We start from the raw sequence: 21,344 nt of genomic DNA on the forward strand, positions 1-21,344 counted from the left end.
AATGGGAACCAGTAGATGAGGTATATTTGTATTTATGATAGACATTCAGTAAGGTACCACATAAAAGGTTGCTGCACATATTAAAAACGTCTGGCACTGGGGATAATATACTATCACGGATAGAGCATTGACTCATTCACAAAGAACAGATGAGTCATTTTTATATTGGCAAGCTGTTACTGGTGGGATGCCTCAGGGATTAGTGCTCAGGCCTCAACTATTTTAATCAATACGAATGACTTCGGTGAAGGGACAAAGAGACGTGGATAAGCATGTTGTGAAAAAAAACTAAAATTCTGCAGAGAGAGAAAAATACAGACAAAACAAATTATCAAAAATTTGGCAGATAGAACATAAAAAAAAGTAGGACTAGATTATCTGTACACAGTATTCCGGGTGTGGCCTCACCAGTAAGGAAATATTCTTCTCTCAGAGAGTTATGATTTACTTTGTTCTTCTTTACCTCAGGGAGTTATGGAGGCTGAGTCATTATCGTTCTTAGCTTTCAATGAAACTTCAAGCAATATATGTCAAGTTAAAATATAGACCAAAAATTTTACTTCTCAATATATTTATTCTAGGGTTTAAAGATGGGAATTATGGTTTATAATGGAATTAAGTGCTGTGGCAACAGGCAGGAAATTATGCAAGACAAAGATTAGATCAGCTGAGACACTATTAATCAAATGAGGCAAGAGTCAAGAATGTTTTATTGTCATATGTACTGAAATGGAACAACAAGTTGTGTAGGGAAATAACTGCAGATGCTGGTACAAATCGAAGGTATCACAAAATGCTGGAGTAACTCAGCGGGTCAGGCAGCATCTCTGGAGAGAAGGAATGGGTGACGTTTCAGGTCGAGACCCTTCTTCAGACGAGTCAACAAAATTGAAACGGAACAACAAAATTGTTACTTTCCGCAGCACAACAGGTTTGTCTAGTCTCCACCGGAAACGTCACTCATTCCTTCTCTCCAGAGATGCTGCCTGAGTTACTCCAGCATTTTGTGTCCATCTTGGGGTTTATAAATACAGTACTTATAAGATAATAGAATAAGCAAACATTAAAAAGTTCAATAAATAAACAATAAAGTGCAAAAAACAAAGCAAAGCCCGGAGTCATTAGTGCAACCAAGGCAGTTTTATCTCTGAGTTTAGTTAGAGTTCATAGTGTTCAATAGCCTGATGGACATAGATAAGAAGTTGTTCCTGAACTTGGACATTACAGTTTTCCTATACCTTCTTCCCAGTGGCAGGAGTGAAATGGGAGCATGACCAGGGAGGTGTGGTCCTTGATGATGCCGACTGCCTTTGAGCCAGCACTCTTCTCTGGTGGGAAGGTCTGTACCCATTATAGACCAGGTGGTATTCACCATTTTTTGTAATCTCCTTCGCTCCTGGGCATTTGAGTTGCCGAACCAGGCCGTGATGCATCCAGTCAATGTGCTCTATACCGTACACCTGTAGAAGTTCAAGAGGATATTCGTCGACATACCAAACCTCCTTGCTCTTTGAGGGAAATAGAGGCATTGATGGGCTTTCTGTCTGATTTTTTCAATGTGCCGAGTCCAGGACAGACCTCAGGAACTTGAAGTTGTTGGCACTGTCCATCACCGATCCATTGATGAAGACAGTTTGTGGATCCTTGGCCTTCCTCTTCGAAAGTCAACAATCAGTTCTTTAAGCTCACACCATCCTGGTTCTTTTCTCACTGCTACCATTGAGAAGCACATACAAGAGCCCGAGAACCATTATCTCTAGGATCAAGAACAGCTTCTTCCCATCAACCAGCAGGTTCTAGAACTACCCCATACACCTTAACCACAACATTGCATCACTACGGACTATGAACTTATTGGTGCTCTATGTACTTTGGCTTTTGCACCATTATGGTCTAGTTTACTTAGAATAACACTTTTTTTGTATCTTTTGTTGCTGTTGCATCTAATGCGCATAAAGCTGCAGAAAGTAAGAATTTCATTATTTCAGTCCATATCCAGTTCAAATGACAAACACTTGAAACTTGAATCTCATGACTGATGGAGCCTGCTCCAGAGGCTACATCACCAAAAGCTGCTTAAATTTCTTACAAACATATGATCCATTTTAACTTTGGATGTTAGAATTGTCACACCCCAGGAAGAGATTTGGGCGAAAACCAATTGTTTTACTTGACCCAATTCCTATTGACTTGGCAATCCTCCTCATCTCTAATCACAACTTTTTTAACTGTTAAATCAATTAAAGCCCAAAGTTGTTTATCACTTCTACAATCAATTCCAGCATTTTCACTGAGAGGTTGCTCATCAAATCTTGGAATGGAGATTTTGGAAGTTACAAACTAAATTAAAACCTAGAGTAATAATTTAAAATATGATATATTGAGTGTATTCCCTTACTTTAATTCAAACACTATAATGGTTGTAATTACCAACAGTTTTAATTAGAATGCTTTTAATTGGCAATTTGAGAAATAATTGACAATTAAAAGTAATCCATTTTACTCTTAACTTTAAAACTCCAATATCTTTCAGATAGAAGTGAAAGATTCACACCATAGAATTATAACATGTATAGGCTGTAGCCAAAATTAGTGGGAACCCAGAAGTTTTGAAGTCTTGCAAACTTCATTTATTCTTTGATTAAAAGATAAAACAACAACACAGGAATACAGTATTTGGATTCAAGATATTTTTTTCAAAATAACATAATTACCTTTGAATTTCTGGTGGTGAACAACCAGCTTCCACTTTGGTAGCATTCCCATTCTTCAGGCAAAAGCTAATAAATTTGCCTTGCATCCAATATGAGTAAATCCTAATCTTTGTTGTAGATTTGAGGTAATTTGATGTAATTGGAAATTATACCTTCATGATTAGATATTAATGGAAGCATAAAATTGACCCATTGCATAAAGGAGAGCCAGTAGCCCTCTGTTTCTGGCTTTTTGTTGGATTCCCTTGCACTTCAACTGGCTATGTTTTCTTATTTTACAAATAGGAAGGAAAGATTAGGGCATTCCATAAATGTACGTCCTTCATTAGTAGTTCAAACATTTCAATTATTGAGATATCAACACAGAAAATTCTCGGCAAATCTGATAGCACCTGTGAGGTGAGAAAAAAGTAGAGAAAATGTCTTAGATTTATATATTTTTTCCATTATTGAACATAAAACAGTTCAGCACAAGAACAGGCCTTTCGGCCCACAATGTCTGTGCCAAGCATGATGAAAAAAATCATTTGGAAAAGTTAGAAATTAACATAGAAACATAGACATAGAAAATAGGTGCAGGAGTAGGCCATTCGGCCCTTCGAGCCTGCACCGCCATTCAATATGATCATGGCTGATCATCCAGCTCAGTAGCCTGTACCTGCCTTCTCTCCATACCCCCTGATCCCTTTAGCAAAAAGGGCCACATCTAACTCCCTCTTAAATATAGCCAATGAACTGGCATCAACAACCTTCTGTGGCAGAGAATTCCACAGACTCACCACTCTCTGTGTGAAGAAATGTTTTCTCATCTCGGTCCTAAAAGACTTCCCCCTTATCCTTAAGCTGTGACCCCTGGTTCTGGACTCCCCCAACATCGGGAACAATCTTCCCGCATCTAGCCTCTCCAACCCCTTAAGAATTTTATATGTTTCTATAAGATCCCCCCTCAGTCTTCTAAATTCCAGCGAGTACAAGCCCAGTCTATCCAGTCTTTTCTCCAAAGACGTACAGGTATGTAGGTTAATTGGCTAGGTAAATGTAAAAATTGTCCCTAGTGGGTGTGGGATAGTGTTAATGTGCGGGGATCGCTGGGCGGCACGGACTTGGTGGGCCGAAAAGGCCTGTTTCCGGCTGTATATATATGATAGGATAGACAATAGACAATAGGTGCAGGAGTAGGCCATTCAGCCCTTCGAGCCAGCACCGCCATTCAATGCGATCATGGCTGATCACTCTCAATCAGTACCCCGTTCCTGCCTTCTCCCCATACCCCCTCACTCCGCTATCCTTAAGAGCTCTATCCAGCTCTCTCTTGAAAGCATCCAACGAACTGGCCTCCACTGCCTTCTGAGGCAGAGAATTCCACACCTTCACCACTCTCTGACTGAAAAAGTTCTTCCTCATCTCCGTTCTAAATGGCCTACCCCTTATTCTTAAACTGTGGTCCCTTGTTCTGGACTCCCCCAACATTGGGAACATGTTTCCTGCCTCTAATGTGTCCAATCCCCTAATTATCTTATATGTTTCAATGATATGAAAGTCCCGCCATCCCAGGGATCAATCTGGTGAACCTTCTCTGTACTCCCTCTAAGGCTAGAACGTGTTTCCTCAGGTTAGGAGACCAAAACTGCACACAATACTCCAGGTGCGGTCTCACCAAGGCCCTGTACAACTGCAGCAGAACCTCCATGCTCCTAAACTCAAATCCTCTTGCTATGAATGCCAACATACCATTCGCTTTCTTCACTGCCTGCTGCACCTGCACGCTTGCTTTCAATGACTGGTGCACCATTACACCCAGGTCACGTTGCATCTCCCCTTCTCCCAATCGGTCACCATTCAGGTAATACTCTGCTTTCCTGTTCTTGCCGCCAAAGTGGATAACCTCACATTTATCCACATTATATTGCATCTGCCATGCATTTGCCAACTGGCCTAATCTATCCAAGTCACTCTGCAGCCTCCTAGCATCCTCCTCGCAGCTAACATTGCCACCCAGCTTCGTGTCATCCGCAAACTTAGAGATGTTGCATTCAATTCCCTCGTCCAAATCATTAATATACACTGTAAATAACTGGGGTCCCAGCACTGAGCCTTGCGGTACCCCACTAGTCACTGCCTGCCATTCCGAAAAGGACCCGTTTATTCCTACTCTTTGCTTCCTGTCCGCCAACCAATTTTCTATCCACCTCAACACTGAACCCTCAATACCGTGTGCTTTAAGTTTGTACACCAATCTCCTATGTGGGACCTTGTCGAAGGCCTTCTGAAAGTCCAGATATAACACATCGACTGGTTCTCCCTTATCCACTCTACTAGTTACATCCTTGAAAAGCTCTACTAGTTACATCCTCGAACAGAGAAAATGCTGGGGGGGGGGGGGGGGAGGGGGGAGCATTGGAAGAATAAAAAGATAGGTCCACAATATGTTATGGAAAGAAGAGGGTATTCACATGACAAATGCAATGAAATAGATCAGTTGGAGGATTCACAAATGGAGGGAGAAGGGAAAAGAATGACATAATTATCAAAATCAGCGGTAGAGTTGCTGTCTTACTGCGCTTGCAGTGCTGGAGACCCAGGTTAGATCCCAACAATGGGTGCTGTCTGTATGGAGTTTGTATGTTCACCTGTGGTCGCTTGGGTTTTCTCCGAGATCTTCGGTTTCCTCCCACACTCCAAAGATGTACAGGTATGTAGGTTAATTGGCTTGGTGTATGTGTAAATTGTCCCTAGTGTGTGTAGGATAGTGTTAATGTACGGGGATCGCTGGTCGGCGCGGACACGGTGGGCCGAAGGGCCTGTTTCCCGCTGTATCTCTAACTAAAAAACTGGAATCAAAATGCTACTCAACTTCCCCTCCCCCTCCAGATTGAGTCTAGAAGGCTAATATACCCAAATGAAAGATGAAACACCATGACCAAAGTTTAAGTCAAACTTCATTTGACATAAGAACTTAGTTTGCAGCACAGTGATTCAGCTGGTAAAACTGCAGCTTCATGGCGTTAGAGATCCAGGTTTGATCCCTACCGCAGGTACTGTCTGTTTGGAGTTTGCATATTCTCCCTGTGACCGTGTTGGTATCCTCTGGGTGCTTGCTTCCTCCCACATGCCAAAGATGTGCGGGTTTGTAGGTTAATGGGCCTCTATCAAATAATTACCCTTGGTGTGTAGGGAGTGCATGAGAAAGTGGGATATCGTAGAACTATGGTGCGAGTATGTGATCTGGTCGGCGTGGGCTGAAGGGCCTATTTCCATGCTGAATCTATAAACTAGTGTGCAGGGAATGGTTGCAAAAATGGCAGCATCTCTGGAGAGAAGGAATGGGTGATGTTTCTGGTCGAGACCCTTCTTCAGACCTGAAATGTGTCACCCATTCCTGCTTCTCTCCAGAGATGCTGCCTGTCCTGCTGAGTCACTCCACCTTTTTGTGTCTGTGTTTGGTTTGAACCAGCATCTGCAATTCCTTCCTACACAAACTTAACCTTGGGCGACAACTTGGGCGACAAAACTTGGACGACAAAACTTGGGCGACAAAACTTGGGCGACAACTTGGGCGACAACTTGGACGACAACTTGAACTAAACAAGAAGGCCAACTCCAAATTGGGAGTGGAAAAAGTGACATTTCTGATGTAAAAATATTGGTAACTTTTCATCGGAAGGTCCACGTTTTCATTTTAATTTTCCATTAATTCACTTCAAGTATACTTTTGCTTTCTCTCCTCATAATTTCGTTTTTACTGCACAATATTCAATTTTCTGGGGATAAAGAGAGAGAAACAAGGTTTTACCTTCCATTACCAAGATGGCAGCAGGGCGCGGCTTCATGGGGAGGGATCACGTGACGGCCCCGGTGACCGTGTGGTGCGATCCGCGCCTGCGCACAACTGCTGCTCCTTGGGCCCCGCCTCCGAAGGGCCGAGCCGCGGGCGCAGGCGCAGTGCGGCCCTCCCGCCCGGCGGGAGCTGGGCATGCGCAGCGGGCGGGAAGGTTGTTCGCGAAGGAGAAGGTTGTTCGCAGTTGGTCGCCATTTTGTGCTGCTGCGTTCCTATTCGCCGCCGGGGCATTGTGTTTAATACCGGAGCCAATCAGAGGGGCAAAAGCGCGGGGTAAGTCCGGCAAATTGCTGCCAACAGGCTGAGAGCTCGATTTGGTCAGGGAATGGGAATGAGCGTGAGGTGTTTGTGGGGGGGGAAAGGGGGAAAGGAGCCAGTGATGTGGCTGGGCAGACCCCCTATCAGGTTCGGATCGTGAGGGGGGGGGAAGAAGCGCGTTATATCTGTTCGGATTTAGGAGCAAGCGACGAGAGAAAGGGTTGTTTTTTCTTGGCGCCAATTTGCAGCCTTCCCCCTCTCCGTCCGTTCGCGGCGGTCAGCTTCTCTGTCTCCGGCCGCCTTTTACCTCACGGAATCCCGCCTCGTCGCCCGCCCGCCCCGTCGCCGTCCCCCCGAAAAGTGCCGGGAGTTGGGGAGGGGGGCGGTAAAATGGCGGCCGCCCGGGGTCGGGGAGCAAGGAGGGGAGGGGGATGTGTCGACCAAGCAAAACCAGAAAAGCCTTAAACCCATGACTGTTGCTTGTATTTATTTATTCTGGCAGGAGGTGAGACGTGTAAAGGTGTTGCTCGAGTTAATTTTCGGTTTGAGGATACTGTGTGTTTGAGTGTTGTTGTGTGTATGTGACAGTTGTGGCGGGCGGGCTCTGCCTCTCAAATCAACTGTGTGTGTGTCTGTGTTCCACTCTCACACTCGGTGCAGCTTGCATTTGAGGAGGAAGGAATTGCAATTGTTAGTTCAAACCAAAGACAGACACACACACACACACGTACACACAAAAAGCTGGAGCAACTCAGCAGGGTCTGGCAGCATCCCTGGAGAAAAGGAATGGGTGACGTTTGGGGTCGAGACCCTTCGGACTGAGAATCAGGGGAGAGGGAAACCGATCCCTTTTTGGTCTTTGTGCGAGTTTTCAAATAACACCCTGGTCTGACTACCCACCACCTCCACAGTGTCTTAGTTCCCTTGCCTGAGACTTCTTGGGCAAACGTTGTGACCACAATTATGTCAGCATTTTTGGAAGTCTGACCAACTCAATTCTTCCACTCTCGGTACATATGGCAATGAAAATGTGTAGAAAGGAACTGCAGATGCTGGTTTTCACCAACATTTTGATGGACGTTTGAAGGCACTGAGCCATTAGTCCCTGGAGTTTAGAAGGATGAGGGGGGAATCTCGCAAACTTACCGAATAGTGAAAGGCCTGAATCGAGTGGATGTGGAGAGGATGTTTCTACTAGTGGGAGAGTCTAGGAACAGAGGCCGTAGCCTCAGAATAAAAGGACGTACCTTTAGAAAGATGAAATGGCATTTATTGGCAGAGGGTGGTGAATTTGGAACTAATTGCCACAGCCGGCTGTGGAGGCCAAGGCAATGGATATTTTTAAGGCAGAGATTGACATACTCTTGATTAGTGTGAGTGTCGGGATATAGCGAGAAGGCAGGAGAATAGGGTTGAGAGCAAAAGATAGATCTGCCGTGATTGAATGGTGGAGTAGACCAGATGCTCCAAGTACTTTTTAAGAAAGGAGGGAGAGAGAAAACGGGAAATTATAGACCAGTTAGTCTGACATCAGTGGTGGGGAAGATGCTGGAGTCAATTATAAAAGACGAAATTGCAGAGCATTTGGATAGTAGTAACAGGATTGTTCCGAGTCAGCATGGATTTACGAAGGAGAAATCATGCTTGACTAATCTTCTGGAATTCTTTGAGGATGTAACCAGGAAAATTGACAGGGGAGAGCCGGTGGATGTAGTGTACCTTGACTTTCAGAAAGCCTTTGACAAGGTTCCACATAGGAGATTAGTCGGCAAAATTAGAGCACATGGTATTGGAGGTAGGGTACTGACATAGATAGAAAATTGGTTGACAGACAGAAAGCAAAGAGTGGGGATAAATGGGTCCCTTTCAGAATGGCAGGCAGTAACTAGTGGGGTACCGCAAGGCTCGGTGCTGGGACCGCAGCTATTTACAATATACATTAATGACTTGGATGATGGGATTAAAAGTACCATTAGCAAATTTGCAGATGATACAAAGCTGGGTGGTAGTGTGAACTGTGAGGAAGATGCTATGAGGTTGCAGGGTGACTTGGACAGGTTGTGTGAGTGGGCGGATGCATGGCAGATGCAGTTTAATGTGGATAAGTGTGATGTTATCCACTTTGGTGGTAAGAATAGGAAGGCAGAGTATTATCTGAATGGTGTCAAGTTAGGAACAGGGAATGTACAACGAGATCTGGGTGTCCTAGTGCATCAGTCACTGAAAGGAAGCATGCAGGTACAGCAGGCAGTGAAGAAAGCCAATGGAATGTTGGCCTTCATAACAAGAGGAGTTGAGTATAGGAGCAAAGACGTCCTGCAGTTGTACAGGGCCCTAGTGAGACCGCACCTGGAGTACTGTACAGTTTTGGTCTCCAAATTTGAGGAAGGATATTCTTGTATTGAGGGCGTGCAGCGTAGGTTTACTAGGTTAATTCCCGGAATGGCGGGACTATCATATGTTGAAAGACTGGAGCGACTAGGCTTGTATACACTGGAATTTAGAAGGATGAGAGGAGATCTTATCGAAACGTATAAGATTATTAATTTTAAGGGGTTGGACACGTTAGAGGCAGGAAACATGTTCCCAATGTTGGGGGAGTCCAGAACAAGGGGCCACAGTTTAAGAATAAGGGGTAGGCCATTTAGAACTGAGATGAGGAAAAACTTTGTCAGTCGGAGAGTTGTGAATCTGTGGAATTCTCTGCCTCAGAAGGCAGTGGAGGCCAATTCTCTGAATGCTTTCAAGAGAGAGCTGGATAGAGTTCTTAAGGATAGCGGAGTCGGGGGGTATGGGGAGAAGGCAGGAACGGGGTACTGATTGAGAATGATCAGCCATGATCACATTGATTGGCGGTGCTGGCTCGAAGTGCCGAATGGCCTCCTCCTGCACCTATTGTCTACTTTTATAAATGACTGAATTAGAAATTGTGTCTGATGCACCTTATGGTGTTTTCTCACTGTCACTGATATACCTTAATAAACGTTTTTAGCACAATACTTTTTTTCCCGTGTTTTTAATTTGCCAAATAGAATTTTGATTATATGTTCCAAAATTCTAGGTTCTTATTTTTGGGTGAAAATCTCACTTATAGGGCCAGTATTAATTCCTTATTGCCAGTACAATGCTGCATGATCAGTACTTGTAAGGGCCTGATCCAGACTGTAACGATTAAATGACCATAGTGTGATTGACTTGGCATATCTTGGAATTATTGCAACAATTGCCTAAGCCATCTTGCATTTCATCTGGAAGTTCAAAATGAATTGTGTTTACAGGGGCATAATGTATATATCTTAAAATAGGTGCACTCGACATAGCTCTGGCCCATAATAGCCATCTTTATATTTGTGTCAATCTGTGCATAGATTCTAGGTGTGCAAAAACCAAATGTCACTGCTGAGTTCTTTCTACCTGCCCCTATTGTGAAGAAAGAATGAGGCATTTTGTTACAGAACATTCAATTCTGTTTATGTGTAGGAAAGAACTGCAGATGTTGGTTTAAATCGAAGGTAGACAAATCTGTTTAATCCCTATCCCTCATTGAAAATTCCTGTAGAAATCTACTTTGACTACTGGGTAGTGGTCTGCATGAAGTGTACTTGAGGCCCTACAGGAGAAGGAGACTGAATTTTGTTGAAACCCTAACAAACTGATAAAGTGGAACGTCTTGTCATCGGAACTATAAAACAAGAGTTAAGGCCTTGGCTGATGATAAGAGTTCTACCCATGATCTTCATGCACAGCTAGAGTCTCAATACCACTATCAATTCAAGTTTATTGTCATACACACGAGGATTGTGGATCAAATAAATTGAGATAATGAAAACGACTGAGAAACAAACTGATGCAAAACTCAATTGGAAAATAAGTCCATGGATGGTGCTGCAGTGGTATCGCTGCCTTACTGTGCCAGAGACCCGAGTTCAATCCTGACTATAGATGCTGTCTTTGTGCAGTTTGTATATTCTCCCTGTGACTGCGTGGGTATCTACAGGTGCTCCGGTTTCCTCCATGTAGACGTATAGGTTTGTAGGTTAAATGGTTTCTCTCCCCCCTCCTCTCTCTCTCTCTCCACCCCTCCACTCTCTCCACCCCTCCACTCTCTCCACCCCTCCACTCTCTCCACCCCTCCACTCTCTCCACCCCTCCTCTCTCTCCACCCCTCCTCTCTCTCCACCCCTCCTCTCTCTCCACCCCTCCTCTCTCTCCACCCCTCCTCTCTCTCCACCCCTCCTCTATCTCCACCCCTCCTCTCTCTCCACCCCTCCTCTCTCTCCACCCCTCCTCTCTCTCCACCCCTCCTCTCTCTCCACCCCTCCTTTCTCTCCACCCCTCCCCCTCCCCTCCCTCCCCTCTCTCCCCCCCTCTCTCTCTCCCCCCCCCTCTCTCTCTCTCCCCCCCCCCTCTCATCCTCGTGATGGATCTTCTGAAATCGTCCTGTAATCCAATGGTGGGGCACCAACTTTCTGCTATTTCAGCTGCAGAGGTTTACTGCTTTGGGACTAAATATCTCTACCTGGCAATAGGTTGGGCAATGCTTCAATTCAATTGAAGAAAATGGATCTAAGGGAGATTGCTAATTGCATTTTAATTAAATAAGAACCTAAATACTATTTATTTGTCTTTGCGTGTTCTATTGTTTTTAATATTTTAATTGAGAAAATATAAATTATTTTATACAATTAAGATTTACATTCAATAATAACATTGAATTTCTAGTTATTTTTAAATAGTGATATTCATAAACATGGTCTTTGATATTTTTATCAGCTACTAAGTCTGGAGGTATGGATTTGCTGGCTCTCAGCATTTTTGGGCACAAGACCTGGTTTTTATTAGCAGGCAAGCATGTGCTAAGCAGAGTTTTTTCAGTCCAAAGCAGCTATTGGTTAGTGTCATTTGTGGACTTTGAGTGGCTCCACTCACTAAGTCAGGTCAAAGGGAACAGTTCTGTGGGCTGTACATTGTGCACAATGCCTGTAGGACATTGGAAAAACAGTAATGAAAACTGACATTATGGATCTTTCCAATCTTCATTGTTTAGTGTAATCATTATCAAACCACTGTTATATCAGTGTCATTTAACTACTGCATCATTTGTAACCTTTTACGTGCAGTACAAATGCAGAAAGGTTATAGGCATCTGAATATTTTGATTTGTGACAAACAACTTTGCAAATCAGTGTTGTATTTTTCTTTCATAATGATTCTTGTCTTCTTACTCGATGGTGAGAATTGGTTCCACAAACAAAAGACCTTAGTCTAGTTATACATTTTTCAGGGGAACATTACAAACAATACCCATCCTGTCATTACTAAGCACATACAACTTTGAATAATGAATAAAACATTTAATGAAGCAGATATACCCAAGCAATGTTTTTTGAGGCTTTTGGGCTTCAGGTTTTGGGCTCCAGTTTAAATTCCATTTGGAATATTTTGGAGGACCAAGAACCAAGACTGTGTTGCATCCTTGATACAGTCAGTCAAAAGGACTACATTTCAGAGTGATGAGTAATTCCTCTTAATCAATTCAGCATTTCACCAAAAGTGGTATTGGGAACCCAGGTTAAACGAAAATTAGTGCGAATCAAAAGGAATGTGCTATAATGGTTGGAGTCTTACTTTGCACAATGGAAAATGGTGGTGGTTGTTAGAGGTCAGTCATTTTATTCAAGGAGATTGGTGTATGAGTTCCTGAGAACATTTCTATTAATTGTCACCTATAATTTTTCTATAATAAAGGTAGAAGTGCAGATGTTAGCTTATGTAAAATTCAATTCTATTTGCAATTTCTCAAAGTCATGCAGAAGGACATTCAAGCATAGGTGGATAAATATCATTTATGATTAACATTACACACATACTTGTATCAACTTTGATGACCACTGCATTACGGCTGTGTGGGTTACAGATCTTTACCATTTAAAAGAAAACATAGTTTGCTACATCAAAAAAAGAGCTGCGGAATGACATTTGCTCTTGTGAAATTTATATGACGTAGAAAAGTAAATAAATAAACAAGAATTTTATTTTATATATTTCTACTTGTGATTCTCGACAATCTTAGAAAATTGTAATACGGATCAATATATAATATAGATAAATTAAGTTTAATTTAGAGATACAGCAAGGAAACAGGCCCTTTGGCCCACCGAGTCTGCGAAGACCAGCGATCACACCATACACTAGCACTATTTTACACACGCTAGGGACAATTTACAATGATACCAAGCCAATTAACTTACAAACGTGTACGTCTTTGGGATACGGGAGGAAACCCGGTGAAATCCCATGCAGGTCACAGGGAGAACATACAAACGCTGTACAGACACCACCTGTAGTCAAGATCGAACCCGGGTCTCTGGTGCCGTAGGGCAACAACTACCACCGCGCCAGCGTGCCATGCTATAATATATAATAAATATATAATAATACTAAGTAATCAATAATACAAGGTAACCAGACCATAATACTGCAATACCCAGGTCAGAGTGCAACCAAAACAAAGACCGTAGTACATGAAGATAGACACAAAATGCTGGAGTAACTCAGCGGGCCAAGCAGCATCTCTGGAGAAGGATGGGTGATATTTCAGGTGGAGACCCTTCAGAATAGTATCTGCAGTTCCTTCCTACACCAGAGCATATAGTTGTTAGGGTTGTAATTGGAGTCATGCAGATTTCTTGTCTAATGAATAATGGAAATTGGGAAGAAGCTGCTATTGAACATGCAAGTCACGATTTTCTAGCTCCTGCACTTTCTCACCGATGATACTAGTGAGATGAGTCCAGGGTGGTAAGGGTCATTGATAATATTAATGCCTCCTGTAGATCCCTTCGATGGTGGGGACGTCAGTACCCCTAGGAAATGTCTACCAATTTCTGCAGCCTCCTTTGTTCCTCGCCTTTTTAGTTACTGAACAGCCCCATGATTCAACTAGTCAGTATGCTCTGTAGCATATACCTGTAGAATCTTGTTTTCAGCATTGGACATTTTGCTTCATTTAAATGAGTTATATAAACATTGTCATGGAGAAGGCTTGCTTTAAACATAAACTTGGGAATAAGCCAAGTGTAAGAAACAGCCTGGCTCTGCTTTAAATTAATTATAAAGGACCCAATTCAAGCTGTAATTTAGTTTGACAACCATTCAAAATGTTAAGGAAGAAGGAGTTAAAGGAATTTTTCATAGTTTCATCTTATGATGCTCTAACCAACAATGGATGCAATCTTGTCAATTTGTAGCTTGCATTTGTGAATATTTTACCTCATCTGATCTGATAATGTCTTTATTTGCCATTTTTGTATTTGTAGTTTGTAGTGTTTAAAAAAATAAAAATAGAATATTTGAGTATCTTTTGGAATCATAATTGATGCTGAAAATTTACAAAATTAATTAGCATTTCACTTTTGCTATACCTTTTTAGGTTTTGCTACATTCTCCAGAAATACTGATTACTTATTCAAGTTCGCAATGGAACAGTACACAACAAATAACAGCAATTCCACTGAACAGATTGTGGTTCAGGGACAAATTCAGCAACAGGTAGGAATCATATGAGCCAAAAGCTTACATTTATTATTGCTTCCAATGTATATCATTTCAAATTTTACTCAATGAAAAGTGGTTAAAGGGTGGCCAGTGGGTGATCGGTTTGTTACTCTTCATCAGTCAGTGTTCTGGAATGATCTTTTCTATATGTTTAACATAACAACATCATAACCATTAGAATACTGTATGTATGTATAGAACATTTCAATCTATAGCATAATTTGCTGCTCCTATAGGTTAGTTTCAATGGTTCTTTATTGTCACGTGTACCGGGGTGCAGTGAAATTTGATCTACCATCTAGTGATACCAAAACAGCAACAAGATACAAAATTACATAAAGATTAAACATAAACAACTACCACAGTGGTGTGTGAGAATCCCTTGGCCACGTGGCATAAGCGGAGACCCACAGCCATCAGTTCAATGTCCGGGCCACACACACGCCCCTTCACCGTGATGTGACCAGAGTTGTGCCGACCGTTGTCACTCTCTCTGCAGCCCCTGTCCACCTGAACAATCAGAAAGCCGTCCACACTGGCACCAGACTCCAGGATGTTCTCATGGCGCGATGAGAAAATCCCCGCAAACACCAAGATCACTGCACTCACGGCAATACCTCCGAGTCCTCGCCAGTGCAGGCAGCACGTCCATCTTGTTTTTCGGCGACCTCATATTCCCCACTGTGATGGAAGACAAATAACTTTTACCTTCTTCCTCCTTTATGGTGGTGTTCCCAATTTATGCTGAAATCAGACATGCTGGCAACTGCAACTACCCATCTGGTTCTTGTTTGTGGCTCCATTTTAGCAATACTTGCTGGAAATCATCAGGTTATTCATTGAATCAGTCGTACATCTCAACATTGGGTAGTTTGGGCCCACCTCATCCCATGTTGACTCCCTGATGCCATTTTACATTAATCTTGGTTGCATGCATTGGACCTTTATCCATGTACGTTTCTACCTAAGTACGTGCCAAATGCTTTTGACATTGTTATGCATCTGCCTCTACCAACTCCTGTAGCAGTTCATTCCAGTTAGCCACCACCCTGTGTGTGAAAACCTTATTCTTCAGATCTCCCTCTCCCACATTAAACCTGTGCATTCTAGTTTTAGACTTCCTTGCCTTGGGGAAAAAGATGCCGACTATCTAGTTTTCACATAATCTGTAAACTTATTAGTCAAACCTCTGACATTCTCATCCAAGTCCTTAATACCATTCATAAACAGCAACGGTTTCAGCATCTATCCTGTTACAGACTTGTTGCAGACTTTTGGTTAGAAAAACACCCATTTATCTACCAGTCCCTCAGCCTCCCAAGCCAATATTTCTTGCCAACACGCATCCGATCCTTCGAGTTTTAACCTCTTGACCAGCCTACCATGTAGGACCTTGTCAAAAGCCTTACTAAAGTCCATATATTCTATGTCTATTGTGCTGCCTTCATCAATTTTTAAACAAGAGCAGATTGAACTTGGTTCTTGCCAAGGATTCTGCCAACACTTTAATGACTTATGTTTGTGCTTGAATAAAGAATGATTTTAAAGGACAGCTATTTCCTGTTATCCATCTGGAATCCAAACCGTTAGGAGAAAATTGCAAAAGAGAATATCTGAACAGTTTTTATTGGCTTAATCACTATGTTGAAAATGATTTGTACATTGCATGAATACAACTTTTTTGTGTCTCATATGTTAACAATCTACCACTTTTTTCATTTTTTCTCCCTGCAATTCTTATTGGTCTAGGGTCAGCCATTAATGGTCCAAGTCAGTGGTGGTCAACTAATTACATCCACTGGTCAGCCTATCATGGTTCAAGCTGTGCCTACAGGTCAAGGGCAAACAATTATGCAAGTTCCTGTCTCCGGAGGACAGGGTATACAACAGGTCAGCACCTATTTCTGACTCATAAATAATGTATTTTTCTCTTGAATATTTCCTTTTAACAGTAACATTTCTGTTGACCTATGAATATTGCAAATAAATAGCCTGTTGTCTATACTGAATTAGTTCTCAGCTTGAGGCACTTGGGTTCATAAAATGACCCTCAGCTTGAAATGCCCAATGCCCCCCTCCCCACCCGCCCCACCACCCACCAATGAAGTCCCACCAAAAATGTGAAGCTTAGGCCTGGTGTGTCGGCCGGTCTCAACCTCATGGGGACTTTTGTCTCTGATCGGCGGGTCGCATTTGTCCCCTGCAGCAACAGCTCAGGAACTCCAGCCCGGCTGGAACAGGCAGATTTGTTCCCATATCCCACTTCAAATGGTGACATTGCAGGCCTGTGTCTTGTTCCACGCCACCCACCGTAACCTAGGCGGACTGTTCTGGTACCATTTGACTTTTTAAATTTCTGGCAGTGCGTAAGATACATAGGAGGGGTATAATCAGTGGGTCAGAGGTGTATTGTTGTATCATTATTATGTGACCACTGTTAGGTCCAGCAAAACGGATGAACTAGCCAGGCCCTTTGGAACCAAGGGTACCAGAAAATTGATGGTGGACCTGTAACTGAGTTAGGTGTTCAATGTCAGATATTTGATAAAAAGTCACATTTTCAGGACATCCTTAAGCATCATCCTGGTTGTAAAAATAGTAACTAGGTAGATTTGAGGAGAATCTTCTCAAAATACAACATGTTCTAACCCACAATCTATTGCTGCTTCATTTTATCAGGTTACAAATATTTCTGTTATTTTTAGATTCAGCTTGTTCAACCAAGTCAACTCCAGCTTCAAAGTGGGCAGGCTGTTCAAGTCCAAAATCAACAAGGTCAGGCACAGCAAATTATTATTCAACAGCCTCAGGCAGCTGTTACAGCAGGACAAACACAGGTATGTCATCTCAATGCTTTCAGAAAGGAATTGGATGTATTGAAAAAGGGAAAATTGTGGAACTAATGGGAAAGATCAGGAGAGCAAGACCAATTTGATGAGATAGCTATGGAAAAATTGGAAGAAATACATTCAATGAATCAAATTACTTTTTCTAATTCCTAGCAATTTTATGTCCAATCTAGAAATGTGTAAAGGATTTCCAACTATTGCCCAGAGTAGAACTTGACAATGACAGCTCTTTAAAGGCTGTATGCATTGATAAATCTGGTCCATTCATGAGGAAAGAATGGTTGCTTATCAAGTTTGAAAAGAGAGCGATATATATGTTTTATTCACAAAATGCTGGAGTAACTCAGCAGGTCAGGCAGCATCTCGGGAGAGAAGGAATGGGTGACGTTTCGGGTCGAGACCCTTCTTCAGACTGATGTCGGGGGTGGGACAAAGGAAGGATATAGGTGGAGACAGGAAGATAGAGGGAGATCTGGGAAGGAGGAGGGGAAGGGAGGGACAGAGGAGCTATCTGAAGTTGGAGAAGTCGACGTTTATACCACCGGGCCGCAAACTGCCCAGGCGAAATATGAGGTGCTGCTCCTCCAATTTCCGGCGGGCCTCATTATGGCACTGGAGGAGGCCCATGACAGAGAGGTCAGACTGGGAATGGGAGGGGGAGTTGAAGTGCTGGGCCACCGGGAGATCAGTGGCGTTAATGCGGACCGAGCGCAGGTGTTCAGCGAAGCGATCGCCGAGCCTGCGCTTGGTTTCGCCGATATAGATGAGTTGACATCTAGAGCAGCGGATGCAATAGATGAGGTTGGAGGAGGTGCAGGTGAACCTTTGTCTCACCTGGAAAGAATGTTTGGGTCCTTTGATGGAGTTGAGGGGGGAGGTAAAGGGACAGGTGTTGCATCTCGTGCGGTTGCAAGGGAAAGTGCCCGGGGTTAGGGTGGTTTGGGTAGGAAGGGACGAGTGGACCAGGGAGTTGCGGAGGGAACGGTCTCTGCGGAATGCAGAGAGGGGAGGGGATGGGAAGATATGGCCAGTGGTGGGGTCCTGTTGTAGGTGACGGAAATGTTGGTGGATGATATGTTGGATCCGCTGGCTGGTGGGGTGGAAGGTGAGAACGAGGGGGATCCTGTCCTTGTTGCGAGTGGGGGGATGGGGAGCAAGAGCGGAGCTGCGGGATGTAGAAGAGACCCTAGTGAGAGCCTCATCTATAATGGAGGAGGGGAAGCCCCGTTTTCTGAAAAACGAGGACATCTCGGAAGCCCTAGTCTGAAACACCTCATCCCGGGCACAGATGCGGCGTAGACGGAGGAATTGGGAGTAGGGGATAGACTTTTTGCAGGGGACCGGGTGGGAAGAAGTGTAGTCCAGATAGCTGTGCGAGTCGGTGGGCTTGTAATAAATGTCCGTCACTAATTTTTCTCCTGTGATGGAGATGGTGAGGTCCAGAAACGGGAGGGAGATGTCAGAGATAGTCCAGGTATATTTAAGGGATAGTCCAGGTATATGTGCTGTCCTTCACAAATTCAGGATGCCCCAAGGATTGCTACTTAAATGATTTCTGAAGTACAATTATCAATACAGTGCGGGAATTGTGACTAGCAATTTTATCCACTGCGGCATTCAATAAATTGTAATAATTACCACAAAATCTGTTTTAATTATGCTGTATGGGGGATAGATATTAATCCAGATAAAAAGATGCATGTGAGTGTAAAACAGTGGCACTGCAAATAGTGCAACTGTTTTACAACTCCAAACCGGGTTCGATTTTGACCTCTGCTTCGGTCTCTGGAGCTTGCATATTTTCCCAGTGACCATGTGGATGTCTCCTTAGTATTCCTGCTTCCTCTGGTGCCCTAAAGATGTGTCAATTGTCAGGTGAAATAGCTATTGTAAATTGCCCCATGTAGATGTGTGATAGGAGAGTTGGGCAGTGGGATGGGTTATAGGGTTGTAATGGATATGTGTCAGAAAATACGTCACAGGGAAAACTAGTAGGAGAATGGGGTTCCCTAGCTCAGCTCAAGCCTAATGAGCCTAATGGCCTATCTTGTAAGGGACTTTTTTAATGGGAAATTCCCTTAATAGCACCATTTTTTTGTCACTGGGGTGGAATTTGAACTTGCAGCCTTCTGATTTATGGGCGATTGTGTTACCACTGAAGCACAATTGAACATGGATGCGGGACCTAAAAAAAAACCATTTAAAATATTTATTTGTATATTTCTAAAATGACCACGTTTCCATGAAAATAGTAATTGCACTTCAAGCTCTGTTACTTGTATGTGAAATAGTTTGTGTTTATATGAGAAATATATTAGGTACTAATTGAGGTAGTCAGTGCTTTGATTTCAACATAGATAAAGCTAATGCATTCTTTGCAACTTTCAAACATCCAAATATTTCAGACTTGTCCTGTTACCAAGTCCTGATGGGAGAGGAGTTGCTGCCAGGACAAGGTGCTTGCCAGAACCTTGTATGCATTCTCAATCCATTTATCTCAATGAACAAATGTTATAATTTTGTAGTCAAGATCAATGAATTGCACAGCTAAAATACGTGATCTAACAACTTCTCGGATTTTTAATGTTTATTATGAGTCATTTTAACCCGGAGAAGACCATGTTAAAACCTTTATTTCATATTTAGCTAGGGAGAGAAATTATTTATGGTTAGTGGCAAAGAATAGCTTAAAAATCATTAATTCATAAACATCCTCGGAGGCTGCATCAGGAGAAATTCTCTTAACTTAGTTTCCGGCTTTGCAATGATTCAGTAGCTGTCCACAACAATTGTCTACAGCGTGTATCTTTTTAAACAGATCCAACTCATCATTACTGTAACAGGTAGTGATAAAGCTATAAAATATAAAAAACTGAATATCAAAACCTTGCACGATAGAAAAGATCCTCTTGAGCTATCTGAAATATTTTCTTATTGTATATATGAACTCCTATGCTGCTAACTGTGAATACATGTCTATGTTTTACTCAGATTTTTTTTTTCTGTAACTAAATAGGGTCAACAGCAAATAGTCCAAGGACAACAAGTGGCTCAGACTGCAGAAGGACAGACAATTGTCTATCAACCGGTTAATGCAGATGGCACCATACTCCAACAAGGTAAACAATGTTTTTTTGCAATTTATTTTGGATAATGACTAGAATGATACCAGGCCTAGTAACTTAAGACACAGATCTCCTTTGACATCTACAACAAATCCGTGCTTCAATAAAATCATAATGATAAAAAATGAATTGATGTTCAATTGTCTGCCATTCAGCAGAGTGTAGTGCAATATTGTGTTAAATGCTTTATCGTGCCAATCTTCAGTTAGGATGAAACCCGAGGAGAGTGCTGGAAAAGATGAATTTGTGGCCGAGGTCTATTTTGTTTGTTGATGCTGTGAATTATTTCATTGTCATAATAAAGGTAAAGAATCTCTAAGCAAAATAGAGAAAAAAAAGGTTTTTAAAGAAATAGACTGTGAATGTTTATTGAAAGAAAGCATCTAAACCTTGCATTAGAGTCATGGTTCACAGGATAACCTAAAGAGGGGTTAAATAAAACAAAAGTTAAATAAAAAACGAAAAACTCGGCAAGTGAGGCAACAATTGGAAACTTGGGGTCACTCTTGCCATATATAAATCATATTTACATTATTTCTTTAAATAGTAAAACAACCTCAGATTTGGTAAATTAGATGACTAAAGAGAATCTTAGAGGAAAAATGAAATAGGCTGATAATTTTGGAGTTTTGAGATCTCACAGTAAGTGGAGCTTGACTGCCAATGATAAATTAATTAAACTGAGATAAGCAGATCGGCATTGGAGGAAGATAGGTAAGCATTAACATTCACTGCAGAATATTTAAGTATTTGAATCTTGCTTTAAATTTCAGCAAAAATCTATTTGTTTTCCGTCTCAATCCCCCCCCCCCCTTTAATGGACCACAGTACAGCACTATTCTCCAGCCAATTTGGCAAGCAACCTTTTATTTGTGAGTGCTCTGCTATTTTGATCCCACAGATCCTAAACGTGGTAAGGTCCCACCTTGTTATTATTGTGTCCAAACGCTGCACCAGCACAAATAGACATACAATCATGGAACGCAGACTGAAGCAGTACACA

General features: G+C 42.4%; 1 protein-coding gene across 2 annotated transcripts in view; it reads left to right on the forward strand.

The window, feature by feature from the left end:
* Positions 1–6,707: 6,707 nt before the first annotated feature.
* The window catches only part of LOC144605333 (nuclear transcription factor Y subunit alpha-like), a 28,159-nt gene continuing 13,522 nt past the window's right edge, over positions 6,708–21,344 (forward strand). For both annotated transcript variants that reach the window (XM_078420464.1, XM_078420465.1), the window contains exons 1-5: positions 6,708–6,825; positions 14,243–14,361; positions 16,117–16,257; positions 17,073–17,204; positions 20,233–20,335. In XM_078420464.1, coding sequence (XP_078276590.1) covers positions 14,290–14,361; positions 16,117–16,257; positions 17,073–17,204; positions 20,233–20,335 — 448 coding nt within the window. In that variant the 5' untranslated portion in view covers positions 6,708–6,825; positions 14,243–14,289. The remainder of the gene's footprint in view (positions 6,826–14,242; positions 14,362–16,116; positions 16,258–17,072; positions 17,205–20,232; positions 20,336–21,344) is intronic.

Source organism: Rhinoraja longicauda, chromosome 24, assembly GCF_053455715.1.
Source record: "Rhinoraja longicauda isolate Sanriku21f chromosome 24, sRhiLon1.1, whole genome shotgun sequence".
Classification (NCBI taxonomy): domain Eukaryota; kingdom Metazoa; phylum Chordata; class Chondrichthyes; order Rajiformes; family Arhynchobatidae; genus Rhinoraja; species Rhinoraja longicauda.